The sequence below is a fragment of the Cupressus sempervirens genome, chromosome 4 (genome assembly GCF_028749045.1).
Source record: "Cupressus sempervirens isolate cs-2001-9-10 chromosome 4, ASM2874904v1, whole genome shotgun sequence".
Lineage (NCBI taxonomy): Eukaryota > Viridiplantae > Streptophyta > Pinopsida > Cupressales > Cupressaceae > Cupressus > Cupressus sempervirens.
Window position 1 is genome coordinate 910,245,592 of NC_143121.1, and position 21,333 is coordinate 910,266,924.

At 36.7% G+C, this 21,333-nt stretch overlaps 1 protein-coding gene and 1 pseudogene across 3 annotated transcripts; one reads left to right on the forward strand and one right to left on the reverse strand.

Annotated features, from left to right (window-relative positions):
• The first annotated feature begins 259 nt into the window (after positions 1-259).
• Positions 260-977, forward strand: LOC149564351 (protochlorophyllide reductase-like; annotated as a pseudogene). The gene is made up of 2 exons (XR_016364193.1): positions 260-515; positions 615-977. The product of XR_016364193.1 is annotated as a protochlorophyllide reductase-like (transcript).
• An 18,488-nt stretch (positions 978-19,465) lies between these two features.
• LOC149564352 (galactinol synthase 4-like) lies at positions 19,466-21,118 on the reverse strand. 2 transcript variants are annotated; one of them, XM_089827409.1, is made up of 4 exons: positions 20,717-21,118; positions 20,278-20,601; positions 20,053-20,187; positions 19,466-19,954 (listed from the first exon to the last, which is right to left on the reverse strand). In XM_089827409.1, the coding sequence occupies exons 1-4, from the start codon at positions 21,044-21,046 to the stop codon at positions 19,721-19,723; spliced, it is 1,023 nt and encodes a 340-aa protein (XP_089683535.1). In that variant the 5' UTR covers positions 21,047-21,118; the 3' UTR covers positions 19,466-19,720. The 2 variants fall into 2 exon arrangements, with proteins under 2 accessions (XP_089683535.1, XP_089683534.1); XM_089827408.1 differs by having other exon boundaries at positions 20,053-20,601.
• Positions 21,119-21,333: the final 215 nt, after the last annotated feature.

A 21,333-nucleotide genomic window follows, 5' to 3' on the forward strand; every position in this document is an offset into this window, starting at 1 on the left:
CCCTTTTTTGTGAATTGTAAGTTAGTATATTATTTATTAATAGAAAAGGATATTCATCAAAAAATGTTGAATCTATATCCCAAGTTGTTCCAGCTCTAGATGCTCCTCTTCTAGATTTGCAAGAAGAAATCCCTTTTCATAATGATACTCCCTCTTTAGATGAGCTTGATATTCTGGAATCCTTATTAGCCACTAATGAAACTTCTAGTCAAGAAATGGAAGCACCTTTGGTCCTACCACAATCTCCCCATTAGTGGGCCAAACAAGTCCAAACTTTGAAAGGTTTGAGTTTGAATGACAGTAAAGTTTGTAACAAGTTAACTATGCACGAATTTCACAGATGCTATCACAAAGGAACTGGTAATATATTTGCATCATTATACCCAGGGTGAATTGCTATTATAGGGTTGTTCTATGAGCATATTCTTCTTTTCAGGATTCTTTTTCCACCCTTTCAGAAATATATAACTAAAGGATTTGTTTCGGAGGAGGGAACAGGACAAAGACTTGCAATGGTATGCATTTCTCCTGGTCATGACAAGTAGACTTTGATTGATTTCACCCGGTTTCCTTCATTGTTTTTGAGAATCGGATCCCAATTGCATGTAATGCAGGTGGTTGGTGATCCAAGTTTGGGCAGATCAGGTGTATATTGAGCTGGAACAAAGACAGAACTTCGTTTGAGAATCAGTTAGTGGAAGAAGCCAGTGATTCTGAGAAAGCTAGAAAATTGTTGGAAGCTAGTGAGAAACTTGTAGGACTGTCTTGATGTTCACCTATGGTAAAGGTGCCAGGTGCATTTTTGGCTTATTTTGCCAAATGTTTACATGTGTTGTTAAGATGGAAGAGTTAGCCTGAGTTTACAAAAATGAGGAGATAGTGTTAAATAGCTTTGGAGCTTTGTCATGCTTAACTTTAAGCACTTATATAAAAAGACACTACTTCAAATTATTTAAAAGGGTTAAGTTAGTTAGTCATACCTTTTTAGTGATGAACTATTTTGTTTGACATATATGTGTATTTCTCTAGCAAAATCAGATTTAACAAATGTTTTTTTTCCTGCTTTCATATTTCATGCTGGAGCCTTGTGTACCATTTATCTCCCAAGGCATGGTGTTCCTCATCATAAAACAGAATTTGCATGAAGATTTGAACTAAAATTACATGATTATGGCAATATGAATCCTGTTGGGTATAATTTAATCTTAGATAACTGCATTCTTCATGTGTTTTTTCTAAGATAACTAAAATGTGACCAGCAATATAAATTATGTGTATATCATAAATTATAATATATCAGATGGCTAAGGATTCTTGTCAGGTAAGATCTGCTTGGTAATCGTTAATATTTGCAGATTTCTTCTTAATGTTTGGAGTTTGGACACAAATCTGTATTTAAGCTATAGTATACTTTATTTTGTTCAACTTCGGCCAGACTTTTGGTTGAATTTCTCTTATGGTTTATTTAAACATTTTAGGGAGTGAAACAATCCTTAGCAACTGCGAACCTAAAACAAATATCGAACTAAATATATTATACAAATTTAATGATTGTATCATACCTTTCATGATGGAAAAGAGAGATGCTTACTTTATGAATGGATGTGTTGCATACATTCTATAAGTGCCCCTGCTTCACGTGAATTGTCTTCTTTCAACTCTCTTGGTATCAGCAACTAGTTTAAAGTTTAAAACTCTGCAGTAATTTTTGTCTCATTATAATTGTGAGACTCACATCTTAAATACAACATATGTTGGTATTTATAATGCCTTAGCTGCTCATGCTGTTTGGACCAACTTTATGTGTATCTATTATAAGATATTACACTAATATTAAAAAATTAAAAATAGAATGGATCACGGTCTGAAAGGTCTGGATATGGAGAAGCCTTAAAAACAAAAACAAAAAGATACAAATGGTAAAGTTGCAAGAGGTCTAGAACTAGCAGGACGAGATGGCTGGTCACAGTAAAGGGTTTCCACTGGTCATACAAAAGCACTTGATATCTGGACTTGGTTTGCACCTAATAATGGTGTATTCTTCATTTTATTCTTCAAGCTAAGGAGCAATGATCACAAGGAAGATAATTAAAATCAATTGAGGAACCTTACTACTTCTAAGCCAACTAGAGGCATACCTATTATATCTTTGAGGAGTGACAAAGTGAACAGGTCTACAATGGCTATCCATGTCCTCAATGGTGAGGACCGTGAGATCCATATGAATTTTGTTTGATATTAGTCACTCTGACTGTAGCCACATTTGCACCCTTTTAGAGGGGAGAGGTCATTACTAGAAGAGGAAGGTGGCGTGAATGCAATAATGTAAGGTACATCAGCCCAATGTTTAATCATGCAAATGGGCAATTTTTACTGGCTTCTACTCGAACTTGCAAAAGAGTATTAAAAAAAAATGATATTTCTGTTGAACTAAGAAGAAATCATCATTACAATACAAGGCTATGAAAAACAGCTATAGCAAGCTACAGTAAAAGCACATGGGCTAAGCAGAAAAAACTACAGCCCAGCCAAACCAGATTACAAACAACCCTTTGAAAAAGTTGGCAAACTAACCCTAGATCACAGACGATATAAAATCCCCACAAAAAATAATTACAATGTTGTTCTGAACACAATGGCTGTTCTAAAGAGTACATTATGTTAGAACAGCATTTCACAAAGGGACAGGGGAGTGAAACCATAGTTGGCATAATGGCAGAGTAATCTGAAAAATTGCCGAGTATTTTGGCTTGGTGAGTTTTCTTGCCAAAAACTCGCAGATTCAAAAGCTCAGCAGTCTGCAAAAAATCATCGATTAATGGCAGAGTTTTTGGCGAGTTTTTAACAAAAACTCACGAGTTTTAACTAGCAACTCGCCTATGCACACAAGCCAGGGATATAGGCCAAAAATTACATGGTTTTTTCACCAGTTCTCAGTTGTGCATTTGAAGACTTGAGGAGTGGAGAGAAGAAGGGTTCCAAGGCATTCTTAGGTACCTAGACCCCCTCTCTTTTCTGCTAGTAGAGCTAGGAAGAGGAAGATGTGATTGTATTGATGTATTTAGTATTTACTTCTAGTTTGACATAAACTATTTATGATTTTGCTTCCCACCATTGGCATTCCGCATGAGAATGAGATTTTGTACCCACTATGCATTTATTTATATATGTATGTATGTATGTATATCTAAACTCTGCTTGTTTCTTTTATGTTCTCTTTAATTAACTCATTACATACATCTTCTCATTGAATTTTGCAAAAAAATGTATTTTTAATTAAATTAAGAGGTTTTTTGGGTTCTTGAGTTCTTTTTAAAACTGACCGATTTTTTCCCGAATAAACTTTTTGGGGCTTGGCGAGTTATTGCCAAGTGAGAGTTTTCCAACTATGAGTGAAACAACAAGAGTGCAGGCTAAGGAGGATAATTCTTTTGTCATTGTAGATGTTTATAGGCAAATGGAAAAATGCCTTTGTGAGCACAATTGTAGACTTCAGCATTTCCTATCATCCTGGATGATTGCACCAAGATAGTTGCAACAACAAGAATGAATAATCAACAAATTATTAGTACATAAAAGCATAGTACTGGAGAGCTGGATAATTGGAGGTATCATGGACAACCAAAGGAGGATAAGGGAGGCAACATGCCCTTCAAGGAAAGCTTTTTTATTTGTGGTAATATCCTCAAAATTCTGAACTTCAACATGGCGGTTATGAAGGGTGTTAGCTAGCTTGCAATTAAGGTAATTGAGGTGGTGATAAGGAGCTATGCAACATATGATATTTTGGCATGATTATTTTGAAGAATTTCATGGTGATGTTTGTGGTACAATCTATTTGGCAGAATAATCAAGCCTCGAGTCACTTGACAAAACTTGCCTGGTCTTCTATATTTTATAATTTATTATGTATTATATTTTCCTCAATTGCAACATAATTTTCTGTCACTAATATTGATTCGACAAGGCTTTTCTATTTTGTTAGAGGATGGATTAGTTGTTGCTAGGAAAAGGCGAACTATTAAAATCCTTAAGGAATTTTGCCCTTTCTTGGAATTTTGCATATCTTACTGGAGAAGGTAATCTATATACTAGTCTTTCATGGCATGTGAAATTTGGGCATATTAATTATGATAGCATTCGTGTCACGCAAAAGAACGGTGTTGCAGGTTTTCCCCCTTTACTTAAGATGATTGAAAAATGTGAAGCATGTATTCTTGCAAGATGTCTTAGAGACTCTTTTTCTCACCCCACTTGGTGAGAACCCAAAAAATTATAATGCATTCATTCTGATTTATGTGGGATTCTACGATTGCCTTTTGATGGTGGATTTAAGTATTTTATGTTGTTCATTGATGGTTATAGCCGCATGACTTTCATTTATTTCTCGTAGAAGAATCACGTGCAATCTCAGATTAATACCCTTCAAACAGACAATAGCGGAAAATTTACCTCTCTAGTTTTTGAGGATTATCTTTTTCAAAATGGAATTCATTGTCATCTTGCTTTTTTAGGTACTCCTCAACAAATGGTGTTGTTAAAAGAATGAATAGAACTATTATGCATATGGTTCACACTTTGTCTCATTTTTTAGCAAAAGCAACAGTTTTTCAATAGGTCCCCTTCATCTCCTCTTCGCCAAACAACTCCGAATGATGTTCAGTTTGGTTATCCTTTGTTCGACAGCTTTGAACTTTTGGCTCCACTTGCTATGCATTGATTCCCAAGGAAAAATGAAGTTGCATAATCTAAGTTCTGAGGGCATTGTTCTTGTCTATTTGGAATCTTGAAAAGCCAGTGTGTTTTATGATGAAGCGGACAAGGATTTTTTTATTGCACTTGATGTTGTATTTTGTAAATCTTTCAAAAATGATGCAAATATTGAATGCCAGTTATCATGACTTGATAAATTTGCCAAATGTTCTTAGTCGACAGAAAAACCTTGTAAAATATTTCAGTTTGGGGGGAGGCTAACTCATCTAAAATCACAATTGATGGGTTCAGATGTTGAATCTATATCCCAAGTTGTTCCGACTCTAGATGCTCCTCTTCTAGATATGCAAGAAGAAATCTCTTCCAGGTATGCAAGAAGAAATCCCCTCTCGTAATGATACTCCCTCCTTAGATGAGCCTGATATTTTGGAACCATTTTTAGCCACTTATGAAGCTTCTAGTCAAGAAATGCAAGCACCTTTGGTCCTACCACAATCTTCCCATTGGTGGGCCAAACAAGTCCAATCTTTGAAATATTTGAGTTTGATGAAATAAGTAAACAATAATAAGAAGTTCTTACAAAGCAAGGCAACAGGCTTAATCCAGTATTGAAGGTAACTTGGAGTCTATTTATGACCTAAATATCATAATGGAATTTGAACCCACTTCCTAAAAAGAAGTTAAGGATATTACAGTATGGAGGAAAACTATGCAAAATGAGTTTGATGCTGTTTTGAAAAATGGCACACAAGAGTTAGTTGATCCTCCACTTGGTTGTAAACCTACTAGTTGCAAGCGGATTTTTATAAACAAAAATAAAGATAGTTCATTGAAAAACGTAAAGCCTGACTTGTTGTAAAAGGTTATGCTAAAAAAGGTTGTAAACCTACTAGTTGCAAGCGGATTTTTATAAACAAAAATAGAGATAGTTCATTGAAAAACGTAAAGCCTGACTTGTTGTAAAGGGTTATGCTAAAAAAGGAGGCATAGACAATGATAAAAACTTTTGCACCTTCAGTGAAATTGACTAGGTACATTCCTGATTTGTTGGCCCTTGCAGCACTAAATGGATGTGGAAAGTTCATCAAATCCACGTCAAAACTCTATTCTTGAATGGTGATCTCAAAGAAACAATATATACAACTCAGTCCAAAGGCTATGCGGTCAATGATAAAAATACCAGAGGTTTATTAGTTTTAGTTTCTTTTTCTATTTTTTCTCCAGTTTTGATAGTTTCTGTGCAGTTCAACTTTTCTATCGCTGCCTTCTTAAATCTGAAAATGTTTACTACTTCTTGGTATCAAATAATATGGAACAATTTTTCTTTGCCATTTCTATTCAATCAGAAATTGTGGCTTAACACTTCTCAGAGAGAGAGATTTGCAGGTATGGCCAGCCATGTGATAAGAAGGCAAAGAACGTTATAGTACATATTTTACAGGAAGCTGATCTATATCTGTAAGATAATCAAGAATAATATGTAAAACCAATGTCCCACAGTTTGAATGTGATTGGACACATGAAAGAAATATTTTAAAAACAACAAATATCTAACTGCTTGCCCATTTTGTTCTGGTTATAATGCAGAGAGCTTTTGTCTCAAAGATAGCTTCAAATCAACCAGTCCATTTATGCCTAGAATGTTTAAACAACACCCATTCACCTTAGATACAAAATACGCAAATTAGGTAAAGAACACCATTGACCTGAATTTTTTTCAAGGGATTGTGAGCTTCTTCATTTCAGTTGCTGACCAATTTCGAAGAAGTCTAATGAGTGCTTGTCAAGTGCTAGACATAAGAAATGTTGTATTCAACCTGTTGCCTGACTGTAGAGAGAGTACCCATTTAATTCTATCTGACATCTGATATGAAATATCTGGTCTTAAGTGAACATTGTAAGAAATCATTTTCAAAAATGAAATCCAAAACAGAGAGTGATGCTGGAGCATCTCATGACAGACAGGGTGCATTGAAACAGGATATGGACATTTATATACTAATGGATGGATAGATGGATGAAATTTGAACATCCACGAGGCTAAGCATAGCCTATGGGACAGTCTTCCCAATAGTAAACCAACTTAAGTAATTTGGTTCTCTTTCTATGCAAGTTGATGATTAGCCCACCCAATTGTTCAATGTTCTCCTTGCTGAATAAGTTGTGCCAAGAGTTGTTAGATATAATATCTGCAAATTCAATCCTGTTGTCCCTATATGCACGCATGTAATGCCAAACTGTACAACTGCTGACAAATGGCCAGTGTAACTCTAGATTCCATAACCTCTGCCAGCAATGAAGGAAAGTAACGGCAGGAAATTAAGACAGCAGTTAAGTGGAAAGTGGAAGGGTCGGGAGTTAGAAAATAATAGAAAACTCTCTAGATTGTAGAGGAATAGGGGATCCACTTCCTTTGTAGGAGTGGTGAGAGCAGTCACCAAGGAGCAGAGGACTAAAACAACTGTGTTGGTGTTAGGTTTGAAAGGGGTGTAAGAAAAGTAGCTTGTAATGTACAGATTAGTTGGACGTATATATTGATGATATATTAATTTTACCTTGTGTTGATATTTATATTTATTGTTTCAATTCATATATACTTTATATATATGTGTGTATATATATATATATATATATATCTGCAGACATAATATAATATATATAAATTAGTGAGTAATATACTAATGTCAACGACTGCCTTCATAAATTTAGTTAATGATGTATTAACTCCCGTCGATGGTTATATTGTATTCGGTGATGACTATTAAGTCACGCCTATCGGTCGTGACCCATAGCAAATGCTGCGCTTATATATATGTGTGTGTGTGTGTGTTACACCGCTGATTATCAGACACAGCAAACACAAACATTACTACAGTCTTCCAGTGCATATCAGCTTTGAATGTGTGTGTGTGTGTGTGTGTGTTATACCGCTGATTATCAGACACAGCAAACACAAACATTACTACAGTCTTCCAGTGCATATCAGCTTTGAATGTGTGTGTGTGTGTGTTACACCGCTGATTATCAGACACACCAAACACAAACATTACTACAGTCTTCCAGTGCATATCAGCTTTGAATACCTACAAATATCTCTGCCGTATGTTCTTGGAAGTTACATAACTTTGCATTCTTGAAAACTATATTGTTATATGCTCTAGTTTTATGACTGTGACATTGTTACATTGAAGGAACTTATAATCAGATTATCATCAGAAGGAAGCAATCAGAATAGTATATATATACAGTCTGTTTACATCAACATGGTATCAAAGCAGGCTTAAAATCAGACTTTGTTTAAATACTATTCACAATGGTGAATGGCACGAGTCTAGAAGATGGGTTAGAAGGTGATTCAGAGTTTGTAGGCTGGAAACTACAGTTAAAGCTCATTTTAAAAGAACATGGCCTAAATAAGTTCATTGAAAATTTTGACCCTCCACCCAAAGGAAATGATGAACTAGAAAAATGGGAGAATGAAAACAATAAATCCATGAAGCTCATTGTGGATGGTGTAAAAACCCATCTACTTCCTAGACATTGCACATGAGATGTACAATGCTCTTAGAAACATGTTTGAGATAAATAATGCTGTTCGGATTATCACTTTAAGGGACAGAATTTCAAATAAAAAAATGAATAATGTTGTCGGTAAATTCTATATTGTAGCCGATGGGTAGAATAGTATCCGAACGGGCGCGTGACGGTTGAGTCACCTCTTCGGAAAGGTATATGTACACCATCCAGAAGGAGAATTGTAATCATCATTGTAATTAGTCATATCGAATATTGTAGTATCTTTCTGTATATATGCGAACAATAAAAGGAATATTTCTATGTTACATGTTTTTGTGTATTGTCTGAATGCATTAATAAATCATTTACCTTTTATGGTAAACATTTGGCACTGTTGCCTATGAGGACCTGGTGCTATGAATGCCAAACACATTGAATAAAGATAGAAATAAGAATCCAGAAGATGACGACATAAGGGTGGCACGGGAAGTATTAAACCGCACACAACAAAGCAACCAGAGGCACAAAATCCAACAACTCGCTGAACGGTATGGCAATGGTGGCACAGGAGGTGACCATGGTACCATGGGAGCATTGACGAATGGAGTGCAGTCGCCAAGTCGATCAAGGGAAAGGTTGATAGAAGAAGCCCGAGAAAGGCGAAGGGTGATTGAAGGAACAAAGGAAGAATTGGCAAACTGGTATACACCAAGGGGGAATTCGGACAGAAGGGAAAGGACTAGCGCGGCTTGGAGTGTCGAAGGAATTCGAGCGTGGGGTGAACTCTTAGTCCCTAATACACCTGACGAGCAAATACAGTTTGGTCAAAACAACCAAGTCCTTGAGGAAGCCTTCACGCTACTTGAGAATGTAGGTATGTGTTACGTGGGTGTTCAGTGCGGTATGGAAGTATAGAACAATGCAGGTACAAACAACAACGCACAACAAAAGAAAGGAAGGGTACCGATGGCCGGTCGAAAGGAAAAGTTACCAAAGTTCGACGGGGATGGCACGACTGACCCAATCAGACACTACAAAACTTGTGAGACGATTTGGACAATGAATGGAGAAAACGACCAGGACGAATGGGCAAGGCTATTTCCAACCACCTTACAAGGTGTAGCAATCGATTGGTTTTTTGACACCGATCTGACAAAGCTAACCACATGGGAAAACATAAAGAAGGAATTTATTACAGAGTTTCACCTGCTACGAGATGACAATAAGATAGTAGCAGAAATATACACCACGAATTAAGGGAAAAATGAAACAGTTTGTGTATATGATAGAAAATTAAAAGAATTAGTAAATAAAATGGAAAGTAAGCCAGTAGACAGACTGAAAAAGAGATGGTTCATAGAAGGACTACGCCCAGAGTTAAAAAGGAAAATGAAGATTGTATCGCCATCGTTGTACATTGAAGCATACAATTGAGCGATGGACTTAGAGAGTGAACAAAAAACAAAAAAAGAAGAAAAGTAGATCATTCGACTCGGATGAATCCTCTTTTGAAGAGCAATGGTGATGAAAAGGGCAGTAAGAAGGTCTGAGCTCTCCAGAAGGATATGATCAGGATGATGAAAGAGTTTAAGAATATGCAGAAAGGGAATAGCTAGACCAAAGAAAATGAGCTATGGTGCACAGAATGCAAGACAAAAGGTCACACTAAGGGATCCTATCTGAAGAATCAGTTCTGTGATATTTGCCAAATCGCATGGCATTTTACAAAGGAATGCCCGTTCAATATGAAAACAAGAGGGCATCAACAAGTGCTCTTGACACATGAAGCATCCACGTTAGGAGGGAACGAAAACACAAACAATGACGGTGCCACCTCGGGTGGGTACAAAAACAACAAAAGGGGACAAAATAACACCACCAACAACAACAATAATAACAATAATAATAGGGGCCACAGTTGGATTCAGTATGATGCAAACGGCCAATTGATGGTTCAATGTCAGGAATGCAACTTGTGGGGTCACTTTGCACGAAACTGTACAATGACGAACACACCGAAGTTGTTATGCAGATGGTGTGGTCCTGGAGACCATGAAGATGCCAAGTGCCCGAAATTGAAATCAGGAGTGAATCTGATCAGCATCGAAGCAAGAACGAATGAAGAGGAAGTCTTGGCAATTACGCGTAAACAGGCAAAGCTATACCCAGATCCGACGGAAGAGAAGAAAAGACTAGAAGAAGCATGGGTAGAAATTGAGAAGGGGATGCAGATAGAGAAATCACAAACGAAGAAGGGGGACACTGCAGGTACCTCAATGAGGAACTACGCAAAACAGAACATCATAAGGCGAATATTACAAACTAAAGTGCCAGTAAAATTAAATGATTTGATCCTCACAATGCCCCAACTACAAACGACACTCAAACATGGCTCTAGCTGCTAAACTACCAAAAGAACCTAGGAAGGAGAAGGAAAGCGGAACAAGTGCAACATACCCAATGCTGCTAGCTCTCACATCAGGAAGGCATCCGACGGTCGTAGAAATGAGTATATTAGGAACGATCCTCTCAGACAAAATTGTGGAAAGAGGTTTGGGGGTAAATGTCTTATCAGAAGATACCTGGAAGAAGCTAGGACAACTGACGTGGCCACCCACGTTCCAATTGCTAACTAGAGACCAACATGGCATTAAGCCTCTAGGGATCCTGATGTTACAACCAGTAACTATTGCAACACAGCCGTTCCTGCTCGACTTTGTAGTCATCCCGCTAAAAAGAAGGGGATATGATGCCATTCTTGGATGAGGATGGCTTGTACAAGCAAAGGTTAAACATGATTGGAAGAATAATACACTATCAATGAAGAGCAGAGGACGAAGATTTATTATTGATTTACACAGACAAATGGTGGGAGAAGTCAGATCATCCTATTTAGAAGGAGAGGACGAAGGTAAGAAGAAAATAGAACCAGATGAGGAAAGAGTCCTACGGTTATAAGGTGGATTGAAGGACAACGATTTGGATTAGGTAAACGATCTATTTCATTGGCAGATGGAGGATTACAAGTTCTTTCCGAGCTATAATATGTTAAGAGTCGAGGAAGGTGAGAAAGGAAAAGAAAAGGAATGTCCAAAAGGAATATAGAGAAGCGGAAGAAGAAAAGGCGATTATGGCTGAAGCTGAAGGGAAGAACATATTATACGAACCCAACAAAAGGAAAGATTCCACCGTACGGTACACGGTGAACAGACTGCATAGGAAAAAAAATGTTACACTACACCACAGATATAGTAGAAAGGTGCCGACGGTTTACACAAGAAACAAAGAGTAAGGGCTTAATAAAAACTGTAGTTGTACGAAGTGAAGGTTGTAGAATCAAGAATACAGTTATTGACAGCAAGGCATGGTAGCCGACGAAATTCATGGTATGGGCCACAAAGGTTACATAGAACAGGCAAAAGGCATGGCATGACAAGCCCTTGAAGTTGAACAAATTTCAATCGGGACAACTAGTGTTAAAGTATAATGGGCGTAATGAGATCAGATTAGGTAGATTTAAAATAAAGTGGGTTGGGCCATATAAAATCTGCGAAGTGGGCAATAACAAAGCAATCAAGCTATGGACGCTGGACAAGAAGAAAGTAGTTGATGCAGTAGATGGGTCGAAGCTGAAAGTCTATCATGAAAGAAATAACGCACCTCCGTGGATGAGCAACTGAGAGAGTATAAATAATAGATAATGTATGTATGTAAAGTAAATGTAAATAATAATAAAAAATGAGAAATTGTAATATGTTAATAGAGCAAGGATAAAAGAGTAGATTGAAGGCCATATAATACACTGTACGGTCAGAAAGACTTGTCTGCAGGAGATAACAGTATTGTACGACTTCAATAAATCACATGTATTGAGTGCAGGAGAAGAAGATCACATCGTACGACTATGAATTGGAAGGAATAGACCACCATACGGCTATGAATTGGAAGGAATAGACCACCGTATGACTCATACAAGCTCAGGGAGGATAGCATATGGTCAAGGGGACACCATTCGTGTGATATGAAGAAGATGACCATATGACTTAGTGGTTCACTAAGCATATGATCTACCTAGTAAACATCATACGCCGTATGGACTGGAAGTGGAGCAAACTCGTACGGCTAGAGATATCGTACTGTCGTATGACCAACTAGAAAGCATAAAACGAAAGTATATGTACCGTATGGACGTACGGACTTGGGGAGTGCAGGAAGAGAGTCACCATACGACCAATTTAATAGATCATACGACCTTAGAAGGAGCAGTTAGTATCTACTGTATGACTAGTTGAGGTGATTGTATGGCCTAGGGAAAGTACGATCGATAGAGAACAAAAGAAGAGAACATGCACCGTACGGTGGTTAGTACGGCAACATTGGAGCACACCATACGACAACCTTGGAGCACACTGTACAGACAAAGAGAACACATGCATATGGACCGTATGGATGTACGGGCTTAAGGAGCACAAAAGGAGTGGACCGTACAACACAAGGACAGTGACATACTCTGTCGTACGGGGTTAAGTGGTTATATAATAAAAGGCATCAGAGAAGGACAGAGTATAGCAATAAAGTTACCATTTGAAGGCCATAGCAGAGCATTCAAGAGGAGGAAGGAGCCGTACGCTTTAGGAAGCAAGAGGTTCTAAAAAAAAATGACAACAAATCAAAACAATTCAGAATGAGTAATGTATGATATCAAAGGGAAAACAAAGACATAAAAAGGTAGTAAAACATAAGCAGTTGGCTGAAAGAGCATGAAATCAGAAGGAAATCACAAAAATGATGTGTTCCATGGACTTTTATGTAGGTTTGAGAGTGCTAATTTGGTCTTGGTGGCGAAGGCACTGCCCCTCGACCTCGCTGAGGGCGATGCCCCCTAGACCCCCAATAAGTCTAGTTATCAGTCGTGGGAAGTGTGACCAGTTGATGAGACCTAGAGCTGCTGTGGCATATAGTGTCTGTGTGTCAAAGGTGGAGAGAGCACTGGAGCAAGTCTTTCAAGAGGGGTGCTATGCTTTGAGGCGCTCAGAGTAGGTGTTGGATGGGAGGCTATCTTGGTGGATGCATAGAGAGCTTGGGAGGAGCTAATCATCTAGTTGGAGACAGTAGAGCGACACTTGACTCAATGTACCCAGGAGTTGGAAGCAGAGAAGGCAACATAGGTGACTATCAAGGTCAACTTGGCTAAGGAGACTATTATGTTAGCAGAGGCTATAGATGCAACGTGTTTTTGAGACCAGTTTGGTGCAGGCACGGGAAAAATGCGAATGTGATGTGACAGAAAAAGATCTATCTTGTTATAGTTAGTCACAGTTAGTGTATTTTATTTTGTTAATTTGTTTAGGATATTTTGTAATTGTCATCCAAAGACGACTTTTCTTTTTGGGGGGATGATGTTGTTGGTAAATTCTATATTGTAGCCAACGGGTAGAACAGTATCCAAATGGGCGCGCGACGGTTGAGTCACCCCTTCGGAAAGGTATATGTACACCATCCAGAAGGAGAATTGTAATCGTCATTGTAATCAATCATATCGAATATTGTATTATCTTTCTGTATATATGCGAATAATAAAAGGAATACTTCTGTGTTACATGTTCTTGTGTATTGTCTGAATGCATTAATAAACCGTTTACCATGTATAGTAAACAAATAAGGGAGAGAAAATTTTCTTTTAGTATATGAGAATAACTGAACTTTGAAATCAACTTTCTATAATAGGACACGTCTTTGATGGAAATGAGTTAACAATAATGGCTCTAAGAGGCCTTCCATCATCATGGGATACCTTCGGACAAGGGGTATGCTCTTGTTCTAAATTTCCTAAATTTGAAAGACTTAAAGCTGATTGCATGCAAGAAGATTGTATGCGAGTAGCCTAAGGCCAAGATGTCTTCTCTACAAAAGAAGATTTATAAGTTCTCTCTTCACAAGTAAATAAGAGGAAGAGAAAGCAACCTAACTTCTCCAAAATGCAATGTTTTAGATGTGATAAAATTGGGCATCTAGCATCTAAATGTCTTGATAGAATTAAGCAACAAGCTTCATTTGCAACTAACCAAAATACAAATGAAAATTCTAAACATAATGCATTCTATTCAGCCCTCTCTAGTGAAGCATCAACCAGATCAAGTACTTGGGTAATTGATAGCTGAGCCTCTCTACATATTACAAGTTTCAAAGAACAGTTGGATTCTATCAAAAAAGACTATGTAGATGAAGTAACTATTGGGGATGATACAAGCTATCTCGTAAAGGCAATAAGGACATGTACTATACATCTAAAATTAGGAAAAACAAATGAAATTACTAAGGTACTATATGTACCTGGTATAAAAAGAAACTTGGTCTCAATCTCCACTCTTGAAGATGAAGGATTTAGAGTCACATTTATGGAACGAAAGATCTTAGCTTGGCCCAAGAATTCTACCATAAAAAATGCTTTCAAAATTGGCTCCAGACTTGGATGTCTTTACCAACTTAACTCGCACACTCATTCAACTCTTCTTCATGATTCTTTCAAAGAAAATGAAATCTATCATAGAAGAATAGGTCATCTTCATTTTTGAGGATTACCCTCTTTGGAGAAAATGGTAACGGGTTTCCCTAAACTATATTCGTACCATGAAGGAACCTATAAAGGTTTTGCTCTGGGGAAGAATTTTAAAACCATATTTCTAAATGGTCAAAGTAAATCCAAAGAAGTTTTAGAACTTATTCACTTAGATCTATGCGGCCCAATGTTGGTTCCTTCACCAGGGGGTTTCCTATACTATATCATATTCGTGTATGATTTCTCTAGGAAAACTTGGATCTATTTTCTAAAGAGTAAAGAGTCTAAAGAAATCCTAACAAAATTTAAAGAGTTTAAAGCCCTTGTAGAAAATCTATCTGGAAAGAAAATAAAAGTTTTGAGAACTGACAATGGTAAAGAGTGCATTTCAGAGATCTTTATAAATTATTGTAAAATTGCTGGGCTCAAGAGGGAGTGTTCCATTCACTGTAATCCTCAACAAATTGGAATAGTTGAGAGAAAGAACACAACCATAGTTGAAGCTGCTAAAGCAATGCTTCATGATCAAAATCTTGAAATTTTTCTTTGGGGAGAAGCCTCCAACACTGCTGTTTTCATTCAAAATAGACGTCCACACTCTCATCTTGAACTCAAGAGCCCTAAAGAAGCATTTTTCGGGAAGAAACTTGATCTTAAATACCTAAGAAATTTTGGTTCTCCTGTCTACGTGCACATTCCTAAGGAGAAAAGATCAAAACTAGATCCCTTAGGAAAGAAGGGAATCTTTGTAGGATACAGTGAAACTTCTAAAGCTTATCGTATGTATATCCCTGGACAAAGAAATAGTGAACTAAGTCGAGATGTAATATTTGATGAAGATTCAGCTTTCAAGAGATCTAAGGATGAAACTGAATCAAATTCAGAGGAGACACTAGAAGAACAAAACTCTGACAATGAGAGGGAGTTTCAAACGAAGGAAGATAACTTTATTGAACCCATGGACATTACTCACGATTCTGAGGAAAAGAAAAGACCACTATGGGCCAGAAAGCTAATTGAAGAAAACAATTCCATTCCCTTAGATTTTATTAGGGGAAGAAAACACCCTAACATATATTCTAGTTATATTGCATTAATGAGTGAAATCTCCAAACTTGAACCATTTGATGTAAAAGAAGCAATGAAACATCAAAACTGGAAAGATGCCATGATAGAAGAATATAATTCTATACTTAAAAAATGATGTTTGGGATTTTCTTCCTAGACCCAAAAATAAATCGGTTGTCTCCTTAAAATGGTTATTTAAGACTAAACATGATGTTGATGGAAGTATTGACAAGTACAAAGAAAGATTTGTGGCAAGAGGATTTTCTCAAAAGGAGGGAATAAACTATGAGGAAACTTTTTCTCTAGTAGCCAGATATATCTCTATTAGAACTGTTCTAGCCATTGCTGCATCCAAGGGATGGAAAATTCATCAAATGGATGTAAAGATTGCATTTTTGAATGGTGTTATAGAATAGGAAGTTTATCTTGAACAACCTGAAGGTTTTGAAGTAAACAATAAACAATCTCATGTATGTAATTTAAAAAAGGCATTATATGGATTAAAACAAGCTCCTCGAGCTTGGTATTAACAGATAGATCATCATTTAACTAAACTTGGTTTCAATAAAAACATTGCAGATCCTAATCTATATTACAAAGTAATACAGCGGGATATGTTGATTATGGTTTTATATATTGATGATCTTTTGATTATAGGAGAAGATCATCTTATTGACAAATGTAAACAAGATCTTATATCTGAATTTGAAATGAAGGACTTAGGAATACTACACTATTTCTTGGGACTAGAAGTATGGTAGCATTCAGATGGAATCTTCTTAAATCAAGGGAAGTATACTATGGAACTACTCAAAAGATTTGGCATGTCAGGAAGCAAGGCAATGAAGACTCCTATGGAAATAAATCTCAAGAAACTAAAAGAAGTGACAAAAGATTCTGAGAATGTTGATCCCACTCTATATTGGAAGATGATTGGTTCTCTAATGTATTTAGTAAACATAAGACTTGATATTTGTTATGCTGTAAATGTTCTTAGTCAGTTCATGTGCACTTAAGAAAACTCATTTAGTAGTGCAACAAAACACATTCTCAGGTATCTTAGTGGTACAATTCGATATGGTCTAATAACACTAAAGGTGAACTAAATCTAAGAGGATATACAGACTCTGATTGGGCAGGAGATTCAGAGAATCGTAAGAGAACTTCAGGAGGATGTTTTACTTTCGAGTCAATAATGATATCTTGGTTTAGTCAAAAGAAGTCTTCAGTAGCTCAGAGTTCTACAGAAGCGGAGTACATAGCTGCATCCATGGGAGCAAGAGAAGTTGTATGGTTGAGAAAGCTTCTATTTGGATTATTTGGAAAGCCTCTTCCACCTACTACTATCTATTGTGATAACCAGAGCTATAGTAAACTATCCCTTAATCTTGTGTTTCACAACATATCAAAACACATTGGGATACCATACCACTATGTTCAAGATATGGTTGAGAAGGATGTAATCAAGTTGAAATATATTAGTATAGAGAATCAAATTGTAGAGACTCTTACCAAACCACTTGCTTTAAGACAAAGGTGGAGTACTTTCGGAAAGAACTTGGTATGATTGTAAAATCTTAGGAAATGTCTCAGAGAAATTGATTATTGTGCATTACATATATTATAAATTTATGAAACTTGTGTTAATCATTAAGAAGTGACGACTTTAAAATGATTTCACTTGTATTGGGAGAAGTTGTTGTAAAGTGACGACCTTACAATAACTTGTAGCATGATTCATTTTGTGTAATTGTTTCATGTAAAAGCTTTATCTTATAAATCGACAACTAGGCATTAGACATGATTAAATTGATTATCTACAAGTTGCATAGATATATCCGGTACTTTGTGAATATTTTGCCCTAATATTCTGATAGGCCAATGCCACATTGAGTACTTGGTGAACATCATTCAGTTGATGTTCTAATAGGCCATTACTCAAGAGTGCTTGGTGAATATCACATGATTGATATTCTGATAGGCCAACACTCGGTGAATGTCTTATCATTTATGAACCAACACTTAACTGACATTGTATAAAGAAGTCTTCTGATCAAAGACTTCTTCTATGTTAAAATATATTCAAATATTGTTTTTCTTACTAATCTAAGAGGGAGTGTTAATGTATAGATTAGTTGGACATATGTATTTATGATATATTAATTTTACCTTGTGTTGATATTTAAGTTTATTGTTTCAATTCATTTATACATATATATCTGCAGACATAATATAAAATATATGAATTAGTGAAAGCAATTTACTAATGTCATCGACTGCCTTTGTAAATTTAGTTAATGATGTATTAACTCCCGTTGATGGTTATATTCACGCCTATCGGTCGTTACCCATAGCAAATACTACGCTCATATTTATGTGTTACACCACTGATTATCAGACACAGCGAACACAAACATTACTACAGTCTTCCAGTGCATATCAGCTTTCAATACCTCTAAATATCTCTGCCGTACGTTCTTGGAAATTACATAACTTTGCATTCTTGGAAACTATATTGTTATATGCTCTAGTTTTTTGACTGTTAATCAGATTATCATGACAAGGAAGCAATCAGAATAGTATATATATATATACAGTCTGTTTACATCAACATAGCTGCTTGGAGAATGGTAGGAGGCTGGTTGAGTAAAGATAGAGAAAAGAGGATTTGGTGTGCAGGCAGAATTTTTGGGATTGTGAGCAAGTGTGTCAGCAGATTTGAAGAGGTATCTATGGAATGTGGCATGGTTTTTGTTTGAACAGGCATCATGGCACATTAGCAACGAGAAAAAGTATAGATTTTAAAGGGTTGCTTGAGAGGCAATGATTACATAATGTCTTTGAATCTTTGTAGCAGATTAGTCAATGTTTTGTAGTCCCTAGATTGATGTATTTGTTCAAGGAAGTTGAATTTCAATAAAATGTAATGAGTTTTGCTCTTTTTTTTTTCATTTGCCAGTTGTGATCTTTGTGAGCAAGGTATTAGTTTATGTGCTTTGGTTCATATTTCCCTTCACATCAGAGAGCATGGATATGGAAAAATTATTCGGATGCGCATTGTGTATCAAGTATCACATTTTTGGAACAATCTGTTTTTTTAATAAAATATTTTGTATATTGTTCATATTTCTTCATTATATATTTTGATCTATATTTTAAAACATTGTACACTTTATAAAACTGTTTTTGATATGCCTATTTATATCCACACATAGTTGAAGAACGAAGTTATAGATTTTTATTACTACTTTAAACAGTTGAACTTTTACAATTACTAGTTTTTATTGAGAAAGATAGAGAATGTTAAATATTAATATTATAATTTAAGAAGGGTCCACATTGAATTGTCAGAAGGACCATTTTATAGAATAGCTGGATTTATGAGAAAATAAAATGCCCCTAGATAGGATAGAATCTTATGTTTAGATTTTAGGTGGGAGATTTGTTAGAATTACAAAATATGAAATTAGAAATCATCAATTTAAATGTATTCAATCAATTGAACCATAATTCTTAATAATTTCCTACATTTGATAAAATTATATTTGAACTTGCAAATGTGAAAATGCCCAGCTCATATGGCAATCATGGTAAGATTACAGAACAACCTTCCACTTGAAATGATATTTGATTGAATGGATAACGGATCAGTCATCAATGCCATATGTATGAAATCTAACAGTGAAATATGGTGGATATTTATCGAGGGAAAAAGCATAGGCCGCTGTGTGCATCCTTTCCCCAAAAAAATCAAAACAATTTGTTTTTCCTCTGTGATCTTGCTATTTACAAATTCATAACTATGAATTTTAATTTACATATTGATATAATGTATGCCTATAGTCACAGCAAGAAATTATTTTTTCAGGCTGCTGGTGGAGCAGGCAATATGTTGACTCGCTTAGGCGATTCACCACGCAAAGGCTGAGGAGTGCCCTGTTCTGCTTCATATCTTCTCTTCCCATCTGCATTTCTCTTATTTGATTTCAAGTCAAGCGATTCATCATTGTAGATTTCCCACCACTTGTCCACCAATGTCTTGATATCTTCCCTCTCCATGTTTTCCTCCACGCCGGTGAACCTCCACGGTTTCGAACCCTGCACATTTATCAATTTTCAGTTTAAATTAATTATCCACAGAAATTTAAAAAAAAAACCCTGATTTCGTCCACAATGTGGCCTGAACAAAGACTTACAGCTGCACAATAGTGAACAACTTTGACTGTATCCAGGTCTACGTTCTCCGGATGACGCCATAGCATCGCCAGCACCAGATTGTACACCAAAGGGATTGGTTTGTATTGCTTCTGAAAATACATGTTCAAGAAGTCCTGCAAAGAAACAGGGGTTACTGTGGTCAGTATCAGGTTATCGAAATTTAGTACATTTTGCAAAGATAAAACAAAACAAATATGAAATACCTGCTCTGCAAAGGGCGTTGGAGGAGTACACATGAGAGTTTCCATCATGCTTTCAAAGGTCAATTTGCTGGGCTCAAAAACAAACATTCCGGCATTGAAATACAGAGCAGGGCGCTCCTCCTCCAACTCAGCGGGCCACGTCACCTTATTGGGGCATTGCTGGCAGTATCCAATCTTATATTGAGGAGTGTGACTCCACGTCTTCTCACAGAAGCAGTCCATGACAGCATAGAAATAGCCATCTGGCATGTCGAACAGGTTATCAATGTTGTCAAAGACTTGAATGTCAGCATCCAGGTACACCATTTTGCTGAACTCATCAAACTGCACAAATGCCAAACCAAGATTAGAACAACCTAAATCTCAATTTGAATTCTGTTGAATAAAAATCAGAGGTGAAATAAAAACCCCTGAAAATCAAAAGAAACATTTTCTTTACCTCCCAGATGCGCAATTTGGAGTAATTGAGGACATAATATGCCATGGCGAACTGGACTTGATTCTCCGGCGGATTGATGGGTTCGATCTCTCGCACAATACAACCCTGGTTACGCAATTGTAACCTGTGCTCTTCTGGAACATCTGGTAAGACCGCCACGACCAGAGGATACAAACTCTTGGCCTTCCTCAGTCCTTTGGCGAGGCCAATGACACCTTTAACATAATCTCCTGATCCAGCAAGAAATGTGACGAAGGCTCTTTTGGAGTAACCGCAATTAGGCGAGGCCATCTTTGCGGCAAAGAATTCACAAGGAAACATTTTAGCCATGATCGCTACTTCAACAAATCCGTAAAGAAAAATGAGTGTGTTAAGTATTGCAAAACGATGTGAGAGCGTTGTGGATAGCGAGTGAAGATCTTCTGGTCTTATAGGCTGCGGAAACCTGAAGCTTGTCTTTACTCACGTTATCTGAAATTTTTATTAACTTATCCATTAGCAAATGAAATGCCGCCAGGTACCATGCAATCCATAGCAAATGAAATACTTACACGACATTATACACGTGTCAGTCCGCGAGAGAGTTCGCGTAAAATGAAGGAACGCGGAGGTAAGAG

Bases quoted from the DNA above. Each gene is read 5' to 3' on its own strand.
- LOC149564352 (XM_089827408.1), bottom strand. From the start codon at position 21,046: ATGGCTAAAATGTTTCCTTGTGAATTCTTTGCCGCAAAGATGGCCTCG. The intron at 20,602-20,716 runs GTAAAGAAAATG...GCATTTGTGCAG, and splicing joins CCAAATTGCGCATCTGGGAG to TTTGATGAGTTCAGCAAAAT. The intron at 19,955-20,052 runs GTAAGTCTTTGT...ATAAATGTGCAG, and splicing joins TTGTTCACTATTGTGCAGCT to GGTTCGAAACCGTGGAGGTT.